Here is a 15,102-nt window from a genome sequence, read left to right as displayed (position 1 = left end):
TGGACACAAAGGATGAACCAGGGCCAGTGGCACCCCGTGACAAGGAGAGGGAGGCCCCCGCCCGGAAGCCGGGGCAGGACGTGCTGGCTCAGGCCGTGGAACCTGCGCCCAGAGACCGCCCGGCACCCCCCAAAGAACACGGCCCACGGGCTGCGGGAGAGCCCCAGGGGGTCGTGGTAAGAGGCGCAGCTGGCCTTCCTGGTGACAGCGCAGACATGGAGCCCCGGGCAGCCCAGGCCAAGGCTGGGAAAGGCCGGCAGGGCGCCCCACGGGAGCAGGAGCCACCCGCTGTGCAGAACCCCGCCGTGTCCCCCCATCCCCCTGGGCAAGGTCGAGGAGTCCTTGCCGAAGGTTCCCAAGAAGGGGAGAAACCTAGAAAGGAGGCGGCAGCTATCGGCACTGATGTTGGGAAGGAGCCCGCTGTGCCTGGGGCCAGGGTGGAGGCCCCGCAGGTGAGGCAAGACCCAGGGCCCGTGGCCGACCTGGCCCACCAGTCCAAGGGAGGAGCGGCCCTTTGGGCCCCGTCTGCACCCGAACACTGGGGTGCCCCTGACGGGGGTCGGGGCCAGCTGTTGGGCCAGGCCCATCACCTGGAGGCCTGGAAAGAGGCGCCTGGAGGGAACCCCGCCGTGCAAGAGCCTGAGCTGAGGCTGGAGCCCGAGCCGGGGCCTAAGGTGGCCGCCCCAGAGGCCCCGAAGCTGGACAAGGCCAAGCCCAACCGCGACTTGAAGGTGCAGGCAGGCGCTGACTTGCGGCGGCGGCGGCGCCGGGGTCTAGCCCCCGACCTGGGGCAAGATGGCGTCCTCCTCAGCCTGCACCCCCTGCTGGGGCTTGGGGCCAACGGCCTGCGCGGTGCCCTGGAGGCCCAGCTGCACCAGGTGGCGCAGGGGGCGGTGCAGGTGGTGCGGAGCCGGCAGATGAAGCAGGTGCTGGGGGCCATGGAAGAGGCGTAAGTGCCTCCCTAGGGCGGGGCCTGAGTCTGCCCAGCTCACTCCCCTGGCTTCACCTGGGAGCGCAGTATCTCCTCCCTGTCCCCCCAGTCTTCAGATCTCACTGGGGTATCATTTGCAGAGTGGCCCCCGCCTGCCCTTCTCTTTGCCTCCTACTTTGAGGCTGTAACTAGAAGGTTCTTCCAATGTCCCACATAGTGCTGGGTCCTTTCAGCCTGAAGAGGGCCGCTCCCACCCTGAGCCTCAGCTGGGACCCACCACTCCAGGTGGCCTCTGTGTGTCAGAGACAGACCAGTCCCACACACCCAGGAGTGTGGCCCCTCTCGCCCTCACTGACCCTGCCCCATGAGACCTCTCAGAGCCAACTGACCACAAAGCTGGTTCCTCAGACGTCCCTTATTTACCTAGAGTCCTCTAAGTACGGTCAGCACCCTCCAATAAACACTGCCTGCTGCTGCCCCCCAGGGTCGCTGTGAGCTGCTGGGGGACCTCATATCTGCCTCTCCACCTTCCCCATGCGTTCCCAAATGAAACTGTTCTGAGTTTATTTTTAACTAATAGAAAAACCACTGATAGCTGAAAATAGTAAAGCTGGTATTGAGGTGAATTACCTAGAAAAAAGGCTCAGGATCCCACCAACATAAAGCATGATGGGCAATGGTGAGAGAACACCATTAATAAAGGTGATAACACAGGAAATCTCCCCGCCCAATATCACTGTTGGGTAGGCACGCTACAGGAAGGGGCAGCAAGTCCAGGGCATCCCCACTGGAGATGGTGCTTCCTTTCTCTTCGGTGGTCCATTGTCTTGGGAGGAGGGTGCAGCACCTCACCATAAACACAGCCTCCCTAGGTGCAGGGTGGTGCTTTTTAAGGGTTCAGAAAAGCTGGTGGTCACACACGCCGTCTGGGAGACGCATCGGTGGCAGAGGTCCACTGAGGCCCCAGGCGGTGGTGTGTCTGCACGGGTGCCTGCCCTTATCCTGGTGGAGACACCCCAAACCTTATGTGCTGGGCTGGCGTGGGGGCTGTGTGCTGACTACATGTAGGATGCCCAGCTGTGAGGAGGACTAGCCTTTGAGACGTTCCTCAGAAACCTCACCACACAGCTCTTCACCTGCACCTTCTGAAATAATTGTCATTTCTGTCTGAAAGCTGGAGATGGAAAACCAAAAGGGAAGAACACGCTTGGCATTTCTTAGGCTGAAAGAACTGAAGAAAAAATTCAAGCCTTGAGTTGCAATAATTAAGGATTCTATGGGGAAAATATTAAACGACGCAAGAAGCATCAAAAGAAGATGGAAGGAATACACAGAGTCATTATACCAAAAAGAATTAATCGATGTTCAACCATTTCAAGAGATGCATATGATCAGGAACCAATGGTACTGAAGGAAGAAGTCCAAGCTGCTCTGAAGGCATTGGCCAAAAACAAGGCTCCAGGAATTGATGGAATATCAATTGAAATGTTTCAACAAACAGATGCAGCACTGGAGGTGCTCATCCGTCTATGCCAAGAAATATGGAAGACAGTTTCCTGGCCAACTGACTGGAAGAGATACATATTTATGCTTATTCCCAAAAAAGATGAACCAACCGAATGTGGAAATTATAGAACAATATCATTAATATCACACTTAAGCAAAATCTTGCTGAAGATCATTCAAAAACGGCTGTAGCAGTATATTGACAGGGAACTGCCAGAAATTCAGGCCGGTTTCAGAAGAGGACGTGGAACCAGGGATATCATTGCTGATGTCAGATGGATCCTGGCTGAAAGCAGAGAATACCAGAAGGATGTTTACCCGTGTTTTATTGACTATGCAAAGGCATTCAACTGTGTGGATCATAACAAATTATGGATAACATTGCGAAGAATGGGAATTCCAGAACGCTTAATTGTGCTCATGAGGAACCTTTACATAGATCAAGAGGCAGTTTTTCGGACAGAACAAGGGGATACTGAATGTTTTGAATTCAGGAAAGGTGTGTGTCAGGGTTGTAATCTTTCACCATACCTATTCAATCTGTATGCTGAGCAAATAATACGAGAAGCTGGACTATATGAAGAACGGGGCATCAGGGTTGGAGGAAGACTCATTAACAACCTGCGTTATGTAGGTGACGCAACCTTGCTTGCTGAAAGTGAAGAGGACTTGAAGCACTTACTAATGAAGATCAAAGACCACAGCCTTCAGTATGGATTGCACCTCAACAAAGAAAACAAAAATCCTCACAATTGGACCAATGAGCAACATCATGATAAACGGAGAAAAGATTGAAGTTGTCAGTATTTCATTTTACTTGAATCCCCAATCCACAGCCATAGAAGCGGCAGTCAAGAAATCAAGACGCATCGTATTGGGTAAATCTGCTACAAAGGATCTCTTTAAAGTGTTGAAGAGCAAAGATGTCACCTTGAAGACTAAGGTGCGCCTGACCCAAGCCATGGTATTTTCAATCGCATTATATGCATGTGAAAGCTGGGCAATGAATAAGGAAAACCGAAGAATTGATGCCTTTGAATTGTGTTGGCGAAGAATATAGAATATACCATGGACCGCTGGAAGAACAAACAAATCTGTCTTAGAAGAAGTACAGCCAGAATGCTCCTTAGAGGCAAGGATGGCGAGACTGCGTCTTAGATACTTTGGACTTGTTGTCAGGAGGGATCAGTCCCTGGAGAGGGACATCATGCTTGGCAGAGTACAGGGTCAGCGGAAAAGAGGAAGATCCTCAACGAGGTGGATTGCCACAGTGGCTACAACAATGGGCTTAGGCATAACAACGATTGAAAGGATGGCGCAGGACCCGGCGGTGTTTCGTTCTGTTGTGCATAGTGTCGCCTATGAGTTGGAACTGACTCAACGGCACCTAACAACAACAACCTGAAAGACGCTCCCCCGACCCCAGGTTGGCCTCACCCAGAGACCCGTGTCCCGTGTGGTCACACAGGTTCTGGGTGTTCATGAGTCCAGGGACACGTTCCACCAGCACAGGGTGCCTCCGGCCCTTCATTAGAAGTGACCCTGGAGGAACCAGTGCCCAGTAATATCCCCCTAGACAGCCCCCAGCTGTCTAGGAGGATATTACCTGGGGTGGGATTTTATTTCTGCCTTGATTTTCCTGCTAACCTAGTTTTCTGGACCCTTTTCTGTTGGGAGGTACCACCATCCCCTCCTCTCCCAGGAGGCTGGAACAGCGCTGCCTGCCTGGCACATGCTGGCTTGTTTCTCACCTGTCCGCAGAGAGACAGGCAGAGTCCTGGGAGCACCCAGTGCTTTCTGAAACGTGCCACTACTGGTGGGGTAGATCCAAGGGCGTCAGGCGCCTGGAACAAAGCCTCAGGTGGATCAAGGACGAGAGGGTCTCCACACCTGGGGAGAGGGGACTGATTATGGAATAGAATTTAGAAATGGGCCAGGTGAGGGCCTGAAAACAGGCCTGGGCTCGCTGGGTTGCAGGGCTACTCCTGCTCACTGGGCCTAGTGAGCCATGCTCTGGCATCTGGAGTAGGCTGCTGCATGAGAGGGGATGCCCACTCAAAGCAGTTCCCAGCGTGCCCAGGATTTTTGGGACCCCGATGGCCTGTGGGCTTTAGACTATTTAAATGTACGGCCGGGGCGGGTTCTGCACTTCTGATCTCCCTTTTAGCTCATGGAACGAGAGGATGGGGAGCTGGACTGGGCAAGAGAGATGTCAGTGATGAACTTGGGCTCCTGATACCAAGAGGAGGTAGCAAAAGGAGGGGTAAGGGGTCCCCCTTATAGCCCATTGTTAGTCTGGAAGTGTGACCCCACCTTTTCCTGGGACCAGGAAAGTCAGCTGTAGGATTCTCTACTGCATGGATTTTTTTTCCCCTCATGGTTTGCTGCTGTTCGGTGCCGTGGAGTTTGTTTTGATTAACCACCCCACGTACAATGGAAGGAAACACTGCCCAGTCCTGCACCATCCTCACAATTATTACTTTAACCCTTAAGGTGGCACTTCTAATTTTATTCCTGGTACATCCTTGTTCCCTGCCCTGCCCCCTGCACAGTCAAACAGAATCTGTACCGGTTGTCTTTTAGTTCAAGTATGTTTTATTCTGTCCCACACCCTGTTGTACATTCTTGCTGGGAAACCCACTCCCCCTCTTTCTGCAGCTCTCCCTGCAGAGACGCAGGCCCATTTGAGAGCCGAAGTCTCCATGCCTAGGTTTCAGCCTCAGTGTTAAATGCTGCCACGTGCTGTTGGCAAGGTTGGGCCTGGCTCTGTGCAGCTTGGGTGGGCTGGTCCCTCCTAGCAGCCTCCCTTCACGGTCTTGGCCTGAAAAAGAAGGTACTTTGTCAGCACAGGTAGTTTTCAGGTTAGATATGGCTCCAAAGCAAGAAAACTCCCACCACAAAGGTCTTCCTTGACCAAACTGGACTTAAGAAACGAGGCTGTGGCAGGAGGCTCAGCTGTGTGAACCCCAAAACACCAGGGTGTTGGTAAGGTGACCCCCCACCGCCCTCATCATCTCTGCTAATTTTCCGATGGTTTCTCAGGTTAATGTCATCGTCTTCTAATAAACACGTAAACTCCACGAAAACAAAAGAGTTTTGTGGACTTTTTGGCTGACTGTTATGGTGTCCCGACGTCTAAAGCAGCAGCAGGCGCTCGAGCACTGAAGGAATGAGAGGGAGGGCTACAACCCCGGGTGGAAAGCCCTGGGGAGGCGGGCAGGTGGGCAGCAGGCAGACCACCGGTTCGGGTTCCCTCCTGACCTCTCGGGCCTCCCGGCGCCCACCTACCGCGGCGGTGAAGCACCTCCGCAAGGCCTCGAACTCCTGTGCGCAGAGGTCCTTCCTCAGGCGGCTGCCCGGGGCAGTGGAGGCCTGCACGCACCTGCCATACGCCGCGGCCTGCAGAGGAGTCGGGCGCGGGTCGCGGCGGTCCTCTCGGCGCCAGACTCGTCCCACCGCCCTCCGCTCCCAGGGTCCCTCCGGGTCTCGGCTTCGCCCACCGCCCTCCGCTGCGCGCGGCCCTTCCTGCCCGGGAGTAGCCCCATCGCCCTCCGCTCTTCTCCCCGCGCGGCCCTTCCTGCTCCGAAGACACTGCCTAGTCCTCACCTCGGTCCCGCAGGCCGCCAGGCGCTCGGGGAAAGCGCGGAGGCGGCCTCGCACGCGACTCCACACCGCTCCCTTCGCTGACATGAACGACCGATCCGGGCCCCCGCGGGAGCCGCCATTTTGGGTCCGTCCTCTTCCGGCGCCAGCGGCCTCAGAGAAGCGCACTTCCGCCCTGACCTACACCGAGCTCTCTAATTGGTAGACTTCGACCTTCGCCCTCCACAACCGCCTCCAGAGCCGCGGCTGGTCTCTCAGAGTCTTGCAATTGGCTTGTGTCCTTGTCTGTTCTTGCTCTGGGACTTTGGATTGGTTTATGCTCAAATTGTTTACCGAAGCCAGCCCAGTGCCCGCCCCACCGCGAGCGGTTGGCCAACTGGGCCAGCCCCGCGCGGTGATTGGACGGGTCTGGGCCTGGCGGAAGCAGCGTGGCCAGGAGGTGGCCAGCATTATGGCGGCAGCGCCGCCGCTGCGGGACCGCCTGAGCTTCCTGCACCGGGTGAGTGTCCGCAGTCTGTCAGGTCTGTCAGGTCCTCCCCCTGCTCTGCTTTCTCCCCGCGCGGGCCGCCCGCCTCGGGGTCACCGCATGCCGCCGCTTCTGGGCCCGGCCCGCCCTCCCGGTGCTCGCAGGGCCTGGAGCCGCCGCGCACCGCACAGCCCCTCCTCAGGCCCTCGCTGGCCTCGGCCCCGGCCTCAGTCCCCATCCCGCCAGCCAGCCTCCCACCCTCGGTCCCCTCTGTCACCTCCTCCCTGCCCTGGGGTCCAGCGTCCCGGTCCCCTGGCCTCGGTCCCCTCTGTCGCCTCCCTCCGCCCTGGTATCCAGCTTCCCGGTCTCCCGGCCTCGGTCCTCTCTGTCGCTTCCTCCCTGCCTGGGTGGCCAGTTTGCCGGTCCCCCAGCCTCGGTCCTCTCTGTGGTCTCCCTCTGCCCCGGTGGCCAGCCTCCCGGTCCTCCGGCCTCGGTCCCGTCTGTCGCCTCCTCTCCTCCCTGGTGTCCAGCCTCCCGGTCCCCCAGCCTCGGTCCCCTTCCCAGCTCCTCTCCTGCCCCCCGTGTTCTGCCTCCTGCTGAGGTCTGAGTCTCTCCTGAAGGCTGGGACACCCCCGTGTACAACGCAGGCACATCACTCCGATAGGCGCATCACTCCGACTCTGGTGTCAGCTCTGGGGTTGAAGCCATCTCTTTCTGAAGGACCTCAGCCGGGAAAGTGGGAGCTCTAGGCTGCGAAAGTCTACTTTCTTTCCCAAATTAAAACAGCTTTAAGGAGAAAAAAACGTGGCGGGCATTGAACCCACATATACAGACCCCCTAGGCTCTCTCCAGGTCTGGTTGGCACGTGAGCCGTGTTTGCATTGGCCCATCCTGCCTTGTCCACTTAGCATCACCCAGACACGTTATCGTGCGCTGACACGATACTAGCGGCGCCCGTTTGTACCGTGTCACGTGCTTAGCACCCACGGGGTCTACGTACTCACTGCTTTAAACAATCCCAAACTCTCCTGTGTTTAGGATCAGGTGAACGACACGTTGGCTAATGAGAGGTTGATGTTCTATCCCTGTAAATAGTGCATTTCTTGCTAATAGCCACAGTGTGTGTGTGTGGCACACTGGTTAAAGCACTCAGCTGCTAATCGAAAGGCTGGGGTTCTAACCCACCAGTCAATCCTCACGAAAGATGTGGTAATCTTTTTCCATAAAGGTTACAGCCTTGGAAACTCTATGGGGTAGTTCTACTATATTCTACAGGGTCATGGGTCAGAATCGACTACAGCAGTGGCCTTTGAGTGGGTGCTGAAAGACCTCGGAAGAAAGGCTTGGCGACCTGGTTCTGAAAGGTCACAGCCATTGTAGACACTGTGGAGTACACTTCTATTCCGATACGTGGGTTTACCACGAATGGAGAGTCAACTCAGTGGCAACTAGTTCTGGTGCTGATAGATAAGTGTGTGCCGTAAATGAACATCCGCTTGTGCTGACGGGCAAACGTAAACACACAAGGTAAGCTGGGTGCAGGGTAGTTCTGTGAGGTCCGTGGCGGAGGTGGAGTGATTGGGTCCGTCAGCCCAGGCAGTTCTGTAATGTTGCCACTTCAAGCTCTGTAAAGACTGAGCCGCGTGCTGTATTTTTGTGGGAAGGGCTTGCCGCCAGGCTTGTTTCTCCTGCTTGGCCGTAGACAGCGCATTAAAGGCACTTTGAATTGTGCTGCCCGGCTGTGGGTGGGGGCCATTTGCGGTGCCTGTTTCGACCTGCTTGGAGAGCCACTGCCCCGGATCCTTTCCCTGATGGGTGTGCCAACAGTGAGATAGCTGGAAGCTGGCGCCCCTAAAGCACCAAGCACTGGGATGGCACGTCTCAGGAGTTTCCGGAGCTTCGTCACCTGCAGTGGCTGTGGGCTCACCCACGTGGGTGGCTCCTCACGCAGGGCCTCTTGCTCTTTCCAGCTTCCAGTCCTCCTGAAAGGCACGTCGGATGATGACGTCCCATGTCCTGGCTACTTGTTTGAAGAGATTGCTAGTATCCTTCCTGGGTGTCTGGGTTGGGGGAGTGGGCATCAGGGCCCTGAGTGGCCCAGAGATTACTGGGGTTCTTCTGCTACCCCGAGGTGGGCTCCGCGGGTGCTTGCACCCATAGTCAGGTGCGGGCAGGTCCGAACGTGGTGTTCCGATGACACGGGCCCTTGGGGGAGCATGTGCTGAGCAGGCCGAAGTGACGGGATAGCCTGCCTTCCTTCCCTAACCCCACACCCAGACATCTCCCACGAGTCCCTGGGGAGCAGCCAGTGCCTCCTGGAGTACCTCCTGAGGCGCTTGCAGAGCAGCTCGGGCCACGTGAAGCTCAAGGTGGGAGGGGAGGGGAGGCGGGTGAACTGCCCAGGGTGGAGGCGGCTGCTGCCGGCTGCCTGCCCACATAGCTCTTCCAACCCCAGGTACTGAAGATCTTGCTCTACCTGTGCAGCCATGGCTCCTCGTCCTTCCTGGGCATCCTGAAGCGCAACTCTGCCTTCATCCAGGAGGCCACCGGTGCGGGCGGGCGTGTCGTCTGGGCTGAGAGCACCCCCTCTAAGCGCAGCAGCCTTGCAGCCCAGACTGGGGGGTGGAGCTGTGATGGGGTGACGCGCTCTGCTTCCCCCCGGGGTGGGCTTCCAGAGTGTGCCCGCCTGGTGCCCAGGGCACCTGGTGCCAGACTGAGCACCGCCTCTCCTCTGTCTGCAGTCTTCACTGGGCCCCCCGACCCTCTTCACGGGAACAGCTTGTACCAGAAGGTCCGGCTGGCCGCCCAGGTGAGTCGCCTCCTCCGGGCCATTGTTCCCCTCCACACTGCACAGTAGCTTCATTCTCCCTCCCCCCGACCTGGGTACCCTGGGCTCTGCTTGGCCTGGAACCCCTGCCCCCGCCCCAGAGCCCCGTTGGCAGCCTGTACAGTGCAGAGGAGGTGCAGGTGGTTCTAGGACTGTGGAGAGTGGGGGAGGGTGGCGTGGAGGGGTGGGGGGACAGGGGGGCAGGGGTGTGGTGCGGCGTGCCTAAATAATCTCCGGCTCCTGTTTAGGACTTGGACAGCGCCCTGTTCTCAGATGCGGTGTCACCGCTGTCTGCCCCCCGAGTCCCCAGGCTGCTGCCTCCCACTGGTACGTGACATGCCCCTCCCTGCCATCCTGGGCTCTGCATCCCCAGTATGCGTGTGTGCTGCAGAGGGGGGCTACAGTGCTGACCCAGGGTCTCCTCCCCTAGGCATGGGCTCCCAGCCCCGGCCCCACAGCACCCTCCAGGGCTTCGGCTACAGCCATGAGAGGGGCCGTACAGGTGAGTCCTGTGGCTGCCCCCCTGGGGAATGGGAGCTAGTGCTCCAGGCTGGCCCAGCTGCCCCCAAGGGCATGGCATGAAGGGCCGGGGCAGCCAGCTGGCCTCTTCTACCCTGGCATGCTAACCTCCCTCGTCTTCTCTGTCCACCTGGGTTTGACCTTCTGCTGGGCCATGAGGAGGGTGGGGTGGGGACAGAAGTGCTCCATAGCAACAGCATGCCCGGAGAATGAGGTGAGGGACCAGCACCATTCTATTTCCCCTCCCGACACAGGCTCTGTGGGGGAAGCCTTCCTCTCCACGATCCAGAAGGCTGCAGAGGTGGTGGCTAACGCCATGCGTCCTGGGCATGAGCAGCCTGGTGCGCAGAGGTCCACGCTGGGGGATGACACCTACCAACCCGCTGTGACACCATCAGCCAGCCACAGCCACCCCTCTCCTGGGAGGCTGCTCCCAGGGGCCAGCCCAGGCACTCGAGGTTCCATGGCAGGGACCTCGCTGGAGTCTAGCTCTCCCTCCCTGTGGCCCGGCGGGGGACAAGCCTTAAAGGGGGGCGGCCTTCACCTCTGGGGGCTGGAGGGGCATCAGAGCCATGGGACAGCCACAGTGTTCCCACATGCAGGAAGACACAGCCCCTGGGCCAGGGCGGGCTAGAGATGAAGGGAATCCCCAGTGGGGTTGTCGGCCAAGCCCTGTCCCCAAAGCACCACACAGGGTGACTCACAACTGAGCTGGGCGACAGCTCCTCCCAGGCTGTCCCCGGGTCTCTCCAGGGGTCTGTGAGTCTAGGGGGCAGTATGAGGTCCCTGGGACTGACCTGCCTTCTGTCTTTCGCAGCTGTGAGACACCAGCCAGGGCAGCCTGGGGGCGGCTGGGAGGAGCCAGACAGCAGCCCCAGCTCCCGAGGGTCTTCCCAGGAGAATGGTAGCCAGAGCAGGGCCTCTGACTCTGGTAGCGGCTGTGTCAGTGATGGCTGTTCAAGGGTGGGCCGGGAGCCTGGCGAGCTGGTGGAGAGGTGAGGGGCGTGGCCAGGCATCAGGGGACAGCCCCTTTCTCTTTTAGTCCAGTCCCACTTAGATCCCCTCTTCCCTCCTTGGATCCCCCGTCCGGATCCCTCCTCCCTGGGTTCCCCCTCCCTGGATCCTCCCTGCCTGGGTCCCCACTTCCTGGCCCTTCCCTAGTATTTCACTGTAGCTTGGGGAGGAGGGAGGGGTCTGCAGTCTAGCAGGGGCCATTCCTCTCTGACTCTTCCCTGAGCTGATTGTCCGCCTGTCTGTCTGTCCATCTGTCTGACAGGGTTGAGGCTGTGGCCCTGAGCGACTGCCAGCAGGAGGCGAGCCTGGTGAGGGCTGTGATGCAGGGATCACGTGCCTTCCTGAGCCATGAGGAGATCCAGCACTTCCTCAAGGAGTGAGCACCCACTGCCTGCTGCGGGGAGGGGGGACACCCACAGGCCCACATGCTCCCCTGAAGCCCAGGTCTGGCCGTGGTCACCCCTTGGCCAGCCCCTGGCCCAGCTGTCCCTCTGTGCAGGTGTGGGCGGCTCAACTGCGAGGCCGTGCTGGAGCTGCTGACCCGCCACCTGGCTGGGGCCCAAGAGTGTGAGCAGATGGTGAGGGCCTGGCGAGGAGGGCTGGAGTGGGGCGTATGCCTGTGTGTGCACAAGTGTGTGTGTAGATGTGCATGCGTGAGTGTGCATGTACATACATGTGTGTATGTGTATACGTGAGTGTGCCTACGTACACGGACATGTGCGTGTGTGTACATGAGTGCTTATGTGCACAAGTGTGCATGTATATGTATGTGTCGATGTTCTCTGTGTGTGTACATGTGTGTGTACTAGTGTGTGTGTCTGAATGCTCGCGTGTGCAGGCATGGGTGTATGTATGTGCGTGAGAGCATGCGTGTATGCAGAGGGGTGGGGGGGAAGGGGCAGCGTCTCCACCCTGACTCCTCAGCCTCCCCAGACTCTGTGCTGGGGGTCAGGGTGGGGTCTGCAGTGGCCACCTGGGTGACCCTGTGCTTGGTCCCACAGTGAGAAGTCGGAGAGAGCCACCAGGCCGTCCTCCTCTGGGAGTGACTGTGCTGCCTGGTGGTCCCTCCCTCCTCACTGTCCAGGCCGGCTGGGGAAGGGGAGGAGGAAGAAGTGTGTGGTGCGAGCCCCCCCATCCCACTCTCCCACAGAGAGCCCTGTGTGCCCTGTCCGCCATCGGTGGCGCTGACCTGCTGTCCCAGGATCACGTGCTCTTCCTGGCCCGGCCACGGCTGCAAGAACTCAGTGTGGGCAGCCCCGGGCCTGTGACCAACAAGGCCACCAAGGTGAGCACCGGGGGGTTGCCCTGTGCGTGGCTCTGCGGGACGTCACGTCGTCAGAACGAAGATGTCAGGACACGCTCACTGGCATGATGGCCGTGGAAGGGAGAATGCAGGCGGTGCACGCAGCACGGCCTGGGCATCTGCGGGGGAGGGCCGTCAGAACTGGTGCCCCAGAACTGGCCCTGCTCTGTGTTGTGGCACTTGGAGAGGCACTCAGGGGCTGGGGCCTTGTCTTCTGCGGGACCCCCCGGCCCCAGCCTCCTCTCTCTCCCGGATTTCCAGATCCTGAGGCACTTTGAAGCTTCCTGCCGGCACCAACCCTCTCCACGGAGGCTCCCGGCCGAGCCCAGCCCCACAGTGCCTGTGCATGCCCAGGCTTGCCCTCCCGACCTGCTGACTGACGCCTCACCTTTTCCGGATAGCCAGCCATCCCTGCAGCCTCTGAGTCCATCCCTGTGCCTGCCTGAGGGTACTGCTCTTCCAGGGGGGCTACAGCCCAGCCCTGTGCCCACCCCAGCCACCAGGGACACACGTGCAGGCTGGGAGAGTTCCAGGGACGCTGAGATGGGCTCGGCAGGTTCCCAGGAGCCAAGGGTCAGGTCTGACACCCTGGACGGAGGCCCAGAGCCTAACTCAGGCCCTGGAGGCTGCCTGTGGGCTCCAGTGGCCAACGGCAGCAACTCCTTGTTCGCGGGCATGGAGTTAGTAGCCTGTCCCCGCCTGGTGAAGGCCAGGGCTTCAGCCAGGGAGCCCCTCCTGCCGACCTCAGCTCCTGAGGCCCCGCGGACATTGGCCCCGACAGTAGCAGCCCAGGCTTCTCCCACCTCACAGCTGTCGGCCTTTGCATTCTTGAACACGTGATGTTGTCTGTCCTGACCGCCCACCCCTGGGATCTCCTGTCCCAGGCTCGCCTGTGTGCACCGAGGAGCAGTCCCCTTTGGTGACGGCCCATCCTTTGACCTCCTGCCGGCCCCCCCCCCCCAACCCCAGTGCCCCCTACAGAGCAAGCACTGTCCTGAGCAGAATGGGAATGGGAACATCACCAATAAAACCCTAGATGGTGCCCTTGTGCCGCTGCAAACCACCCGGAGCTGGATGGGCACAGAAGAGGAGGGGTGGTATGGCTTCTCCCAGGGGGGCTGTGCATCCTGACAGCCCTGCAGGGGCACACCATGACGCTGTGCTATCTCAAGGCAGGCAGTGTGAGCTGATGTGGGTGTCACACTGTCCCCCGGCCCCACCTGGGGACACCGCTAGTCTCTTCTACATATGGTGCGTCCTTGGTACCTCCCATCCCAGAGCACGGGAGAAGGGAGGTACTGGCAGCCGCTGCATGTAGGGGGCCGTCGTCCGTCCATGTAGGAGGGTGGGACAGGGTGCTGTGGCAGCACAGGCTCAGAGTGGGCTAGGCCCAGCTGTCCTGGGGCCACCTCCCCAGTCCTTGAGGCCCCACCCTGTCTCTCACTGGCTAGGACCCAGCATCTCCATGTGGGCTGGGGCTGGATAAGGGCAAAGCGTGGGCCATTAGCTCAGTTGCAGGTGATGTGAAATGAAACAAGACCCCAGGGCTGCCTCCGTCTCCCCCATCTCCTTACCTTCAGCTGGCTGCTTGGGTATGCAGTCCTGCGATGGTGGGGGATGGGTGGCAGACATCAGACAGCTGACCTCTGTCAGCCCCCCTGTTGTCACTGAGGGGCCCCTGCAGCCATGCCCGCAGAGAAACATTTCTGGTGTGGCTTTGGAAGCAGTTTCTTTGTTCTTCCTTCAAGTGGTGATTTCTGAGCTAAAATCCCTTTCCCCGCAGGGAGGTCATCACCAGTCACAGATCCCCACTTCTGGTTCTGTCAGTGGTGGGGTGGGGTGGGTGCTGGGAGGCAGGTTTTGTGCACCGGGGCTGAGGAGTCTGGCCTGTGGCCATTACATATGTCAATCCCTGTTAGAGCCATTTCCACTCACTGGGGCATGACGGCTTTCCAGGGTCACAGGGACGGGCCTTGAAAGACGTGTCCAGCCCATCTCAGAAACACCTGAGGAGGCCTCTGGGATCAGCACTTTGCAAATAAACACTGTTGTTTACACAACGAGAACAGTTTTCTCCCTCCCACCCCCTTTTTCTTAATCCACTTCTATGGATCTACCCCAGAAAATGAACGCTGATGTTCACACCAAAGCTTACAAGTGAATGTTTATAGCAACTTTAGTAACAACTGCCCCAAAATGAACCCCTACAGCCTTCCACTGACGAAGATAAGCCACCGTGAGTCCACACCAGGCAACCACACATGGGACTCTCAAAATGCCAAGTGAAAGAAGCTAGACTCAGAGGCCATGTGGTATGCAGTTCTATTTGTACAACATTCTTTTGGAAAAGGCAGAAATAGAGTGATGAGGAACAGACCCGCGGGAGGAAGGGGTTGAGGGTGAGGGAGGGTTTGACTACAAAGGTGGGGCAAGGGATTTCTTTGGTGTGGGAGAGTGTTGTGCATTTTGACTAGTGGTTACGCGACTGTATGTGTCTGTCAACAGTGCTGCACGCCAAAAAGTGAATTTTACTGCATATAAATGAAAAAAAAATCTTTTTTAAAAGGGGGAACAACCTGCTATATTGAGGGTAAAAGTAACTTTCACTTGGAGAGACCAGGAAGGCTTCATGGAGGAGATGGGATTTCAGCTGCTCTCAAGAGAGCAGTGGGATGAAGGGCTTTCTAGGAAAGGAAGAACATGGACAGCAGGGGAAACTCGGGCATCGGCGGCGGTGGATGCCTGGAGGACCTGTTCCACCCGCGTGTGGGAAGGCAGGTGCAGTGCCCGCTTGGGGACCTACCTGTTGGACGTGACGGAGAGGAGTCCTGCAGATGGCCGACAGTGGGGTTACAAGTGAGAACAACCCCAAGAAGAGACTGCTGAGCGGGCTCAAAGCTTTTGAAGGGAAAAACAAAAAGCATGGTTATAAA

The 15,102-nt window shown here is 58.5% G+C and overlaps 3 protein-coding genes across 8 annotated transcripts in view; 2 read left to right on the top strand and 1 right to left on the bottom strand.

Annotated features, from left to right (window-relative positions):
- SLC38A10 (solute carrier family 38 member 10) overlaps positions 1 to 5,002 on the top strand; it is a 43,277-nt gene extending 38,275 nt beyond the window's left edge. Inside the window, exon 16 of the mRNA XM_049859358.1 lies at positions 1 to 5,002. Coding sequence (XP_049715315.1) covers positions 1 to 953 — 953 coding nt within the window. The 3' untranslated portion in view covers positions 954 to 5,002.
- A 164-nt stretch (positions 5,003 to 5,166) lies between these two features.
- NDUFAF8 (NADH:ubiquinone oxidoreductase complex assembly factor 8) lies at positions 5,167 to 6,198 on the bottom strand. The gene is made up of 3 exons (XM_049859365.1): positions 6,044 to 6,198; positions 5,726 to 5,836; positions 5,167 to 5,258 (listed from the first exon to the last, which is right to left on the bottom strand). The coding sequence occupies exons 1-3, from the start codon at positions 6,125 to 6,127 to the stop codon at positions 5,232 to 5,234; spliced, it is 222 nt and encodes a 73-aa protein (XP_049715322.1). The 5' UTR covers positions 6,128 to 6,198; the 3' UTR covers positions 5,167 to 5,231.
- A 254-nt stretch (positions 6,199 to 6,452) lies between these two features.
- Positions 6,453 to 14,395, top strand: TEPSIN (TEPSIN adaptor related protein complex 4 accessory protein). Of its 6 annotated transcripts, none has more exons than XM_049859362.1 (13): positions 6,453 to 6,539; positions 8,477 to 8,549; positions 8,784 to 8,875; positions 8,962 to 9,055; positions 9,248 to 9,315; positions 9,582 to 9,660; positions 9,764 to 9,835; positions 10,107 to 10,310; positions 10,670 to 10,847; positions 11,129 to 11,242; positions 11,366 to 11,444; positions 12,017 to 12,151; positions 12,431 to 14,393. In XM_049859362.1, exons 1-13 carry the CDS (start codon positions 6,492 to 6,494, stop codon positions 13,007 to 13,009), a joined length of 1,815 nt encoding a protein of 604 aa, XP_049715319.1. In that variant the 5' UTR covers positions 6,453 to 6,491; the 3' UTR covers positions 13,010 to 14,393. The 6 variants fall into 6 exon arrangements, with proteins under 6 accessions (XP_049715319.1, XP_049715321.1, XP_049715317.1 ...); XM_049859360.1 differs by having other exon boundaries at positions 6,503 to 6,539; positions 7,782 to 8,549; positions 12,431 to 14,394; XM_049859364.1 differs by lacking the exon at positions 8,784 to 8,875.
- The last annotated feature ends 707 nt before the right edge of the window (positions 14,396 to 15,102 follow it).

This window comes from Elephas maximus, chromosome 19 (genome assembly GCF_024166365.1).
Source record: "Elephas maximus indicus isolate mEleMax1 chromosome 19, mEleMax1 primary haplotype, whole genome shotgun sequence".
In the NCBI taxonomy this organism is placed as follows: domain Eukaryota; kingdom Metazoa; phylum Chordata; class Mammalia; order Proboscidea; family Elephantidae; genus Elephas; species Elephas maximus.
The sequence above is the reverse complement of the archived record's forward strand: the minus strand, read 5'-3'. Positions and strand labels throughout refer to the sequence as shown.

What these genes read in the sequence shown, in the direction of transcription:
- NDUFAF8 (XM_049859365.1), bottom strand. Translation starts at nt 6,127, where the DNA reads ATGTCAGCGAAGGGAGCGGTGTGGAGTCGCGTGCGAGGCCGCCTCCGC. An exon ending in TGGCGGCCTGCGGGACCGAG is followed by an intron (nt 5,837 to 6,043) that starts GTGAGGACTAGG and finishes ACTCCTCTGCAG; the next exon opens with GCCGCGGCGTATGGCAGGTG. An exon ending in GGAGGTGCTTCACCGCCGCG is followed by an intron (nt 5,259 to 5,725) that starts GTAGGTGGGCGC and finishes CTTCTTTTTCAG; the next exon opens with GCCAAGACCGTGAAGGGAGG.
- TEPSIN (XM_049859360.1), top strand. Translation starts at nt 8,378, where the DNA reads ATGGCACGTCTCAGGAGTTTCCGGAGCTTCGTCACCTGCAGTGGCTGT. An exon ending in CGGGCCACGTGAAGCTCAAG is followed by an intron (nt 8,876 to 8,961) that starts GTGGGAGGGGAG and finishes TTCCAACCCCAG; the next exon opens with GTACTGAAGATCTTGCTCTA. An exon ending in CAGGCTGCTGCCTCCCACTG is followed by an intron (nt 9,661 to 9,763) that starts GTACGTGACATG and finishes CTCCTCCCCTAG; the next exon opens with GCATGGGCTCCCAGCCCCGG.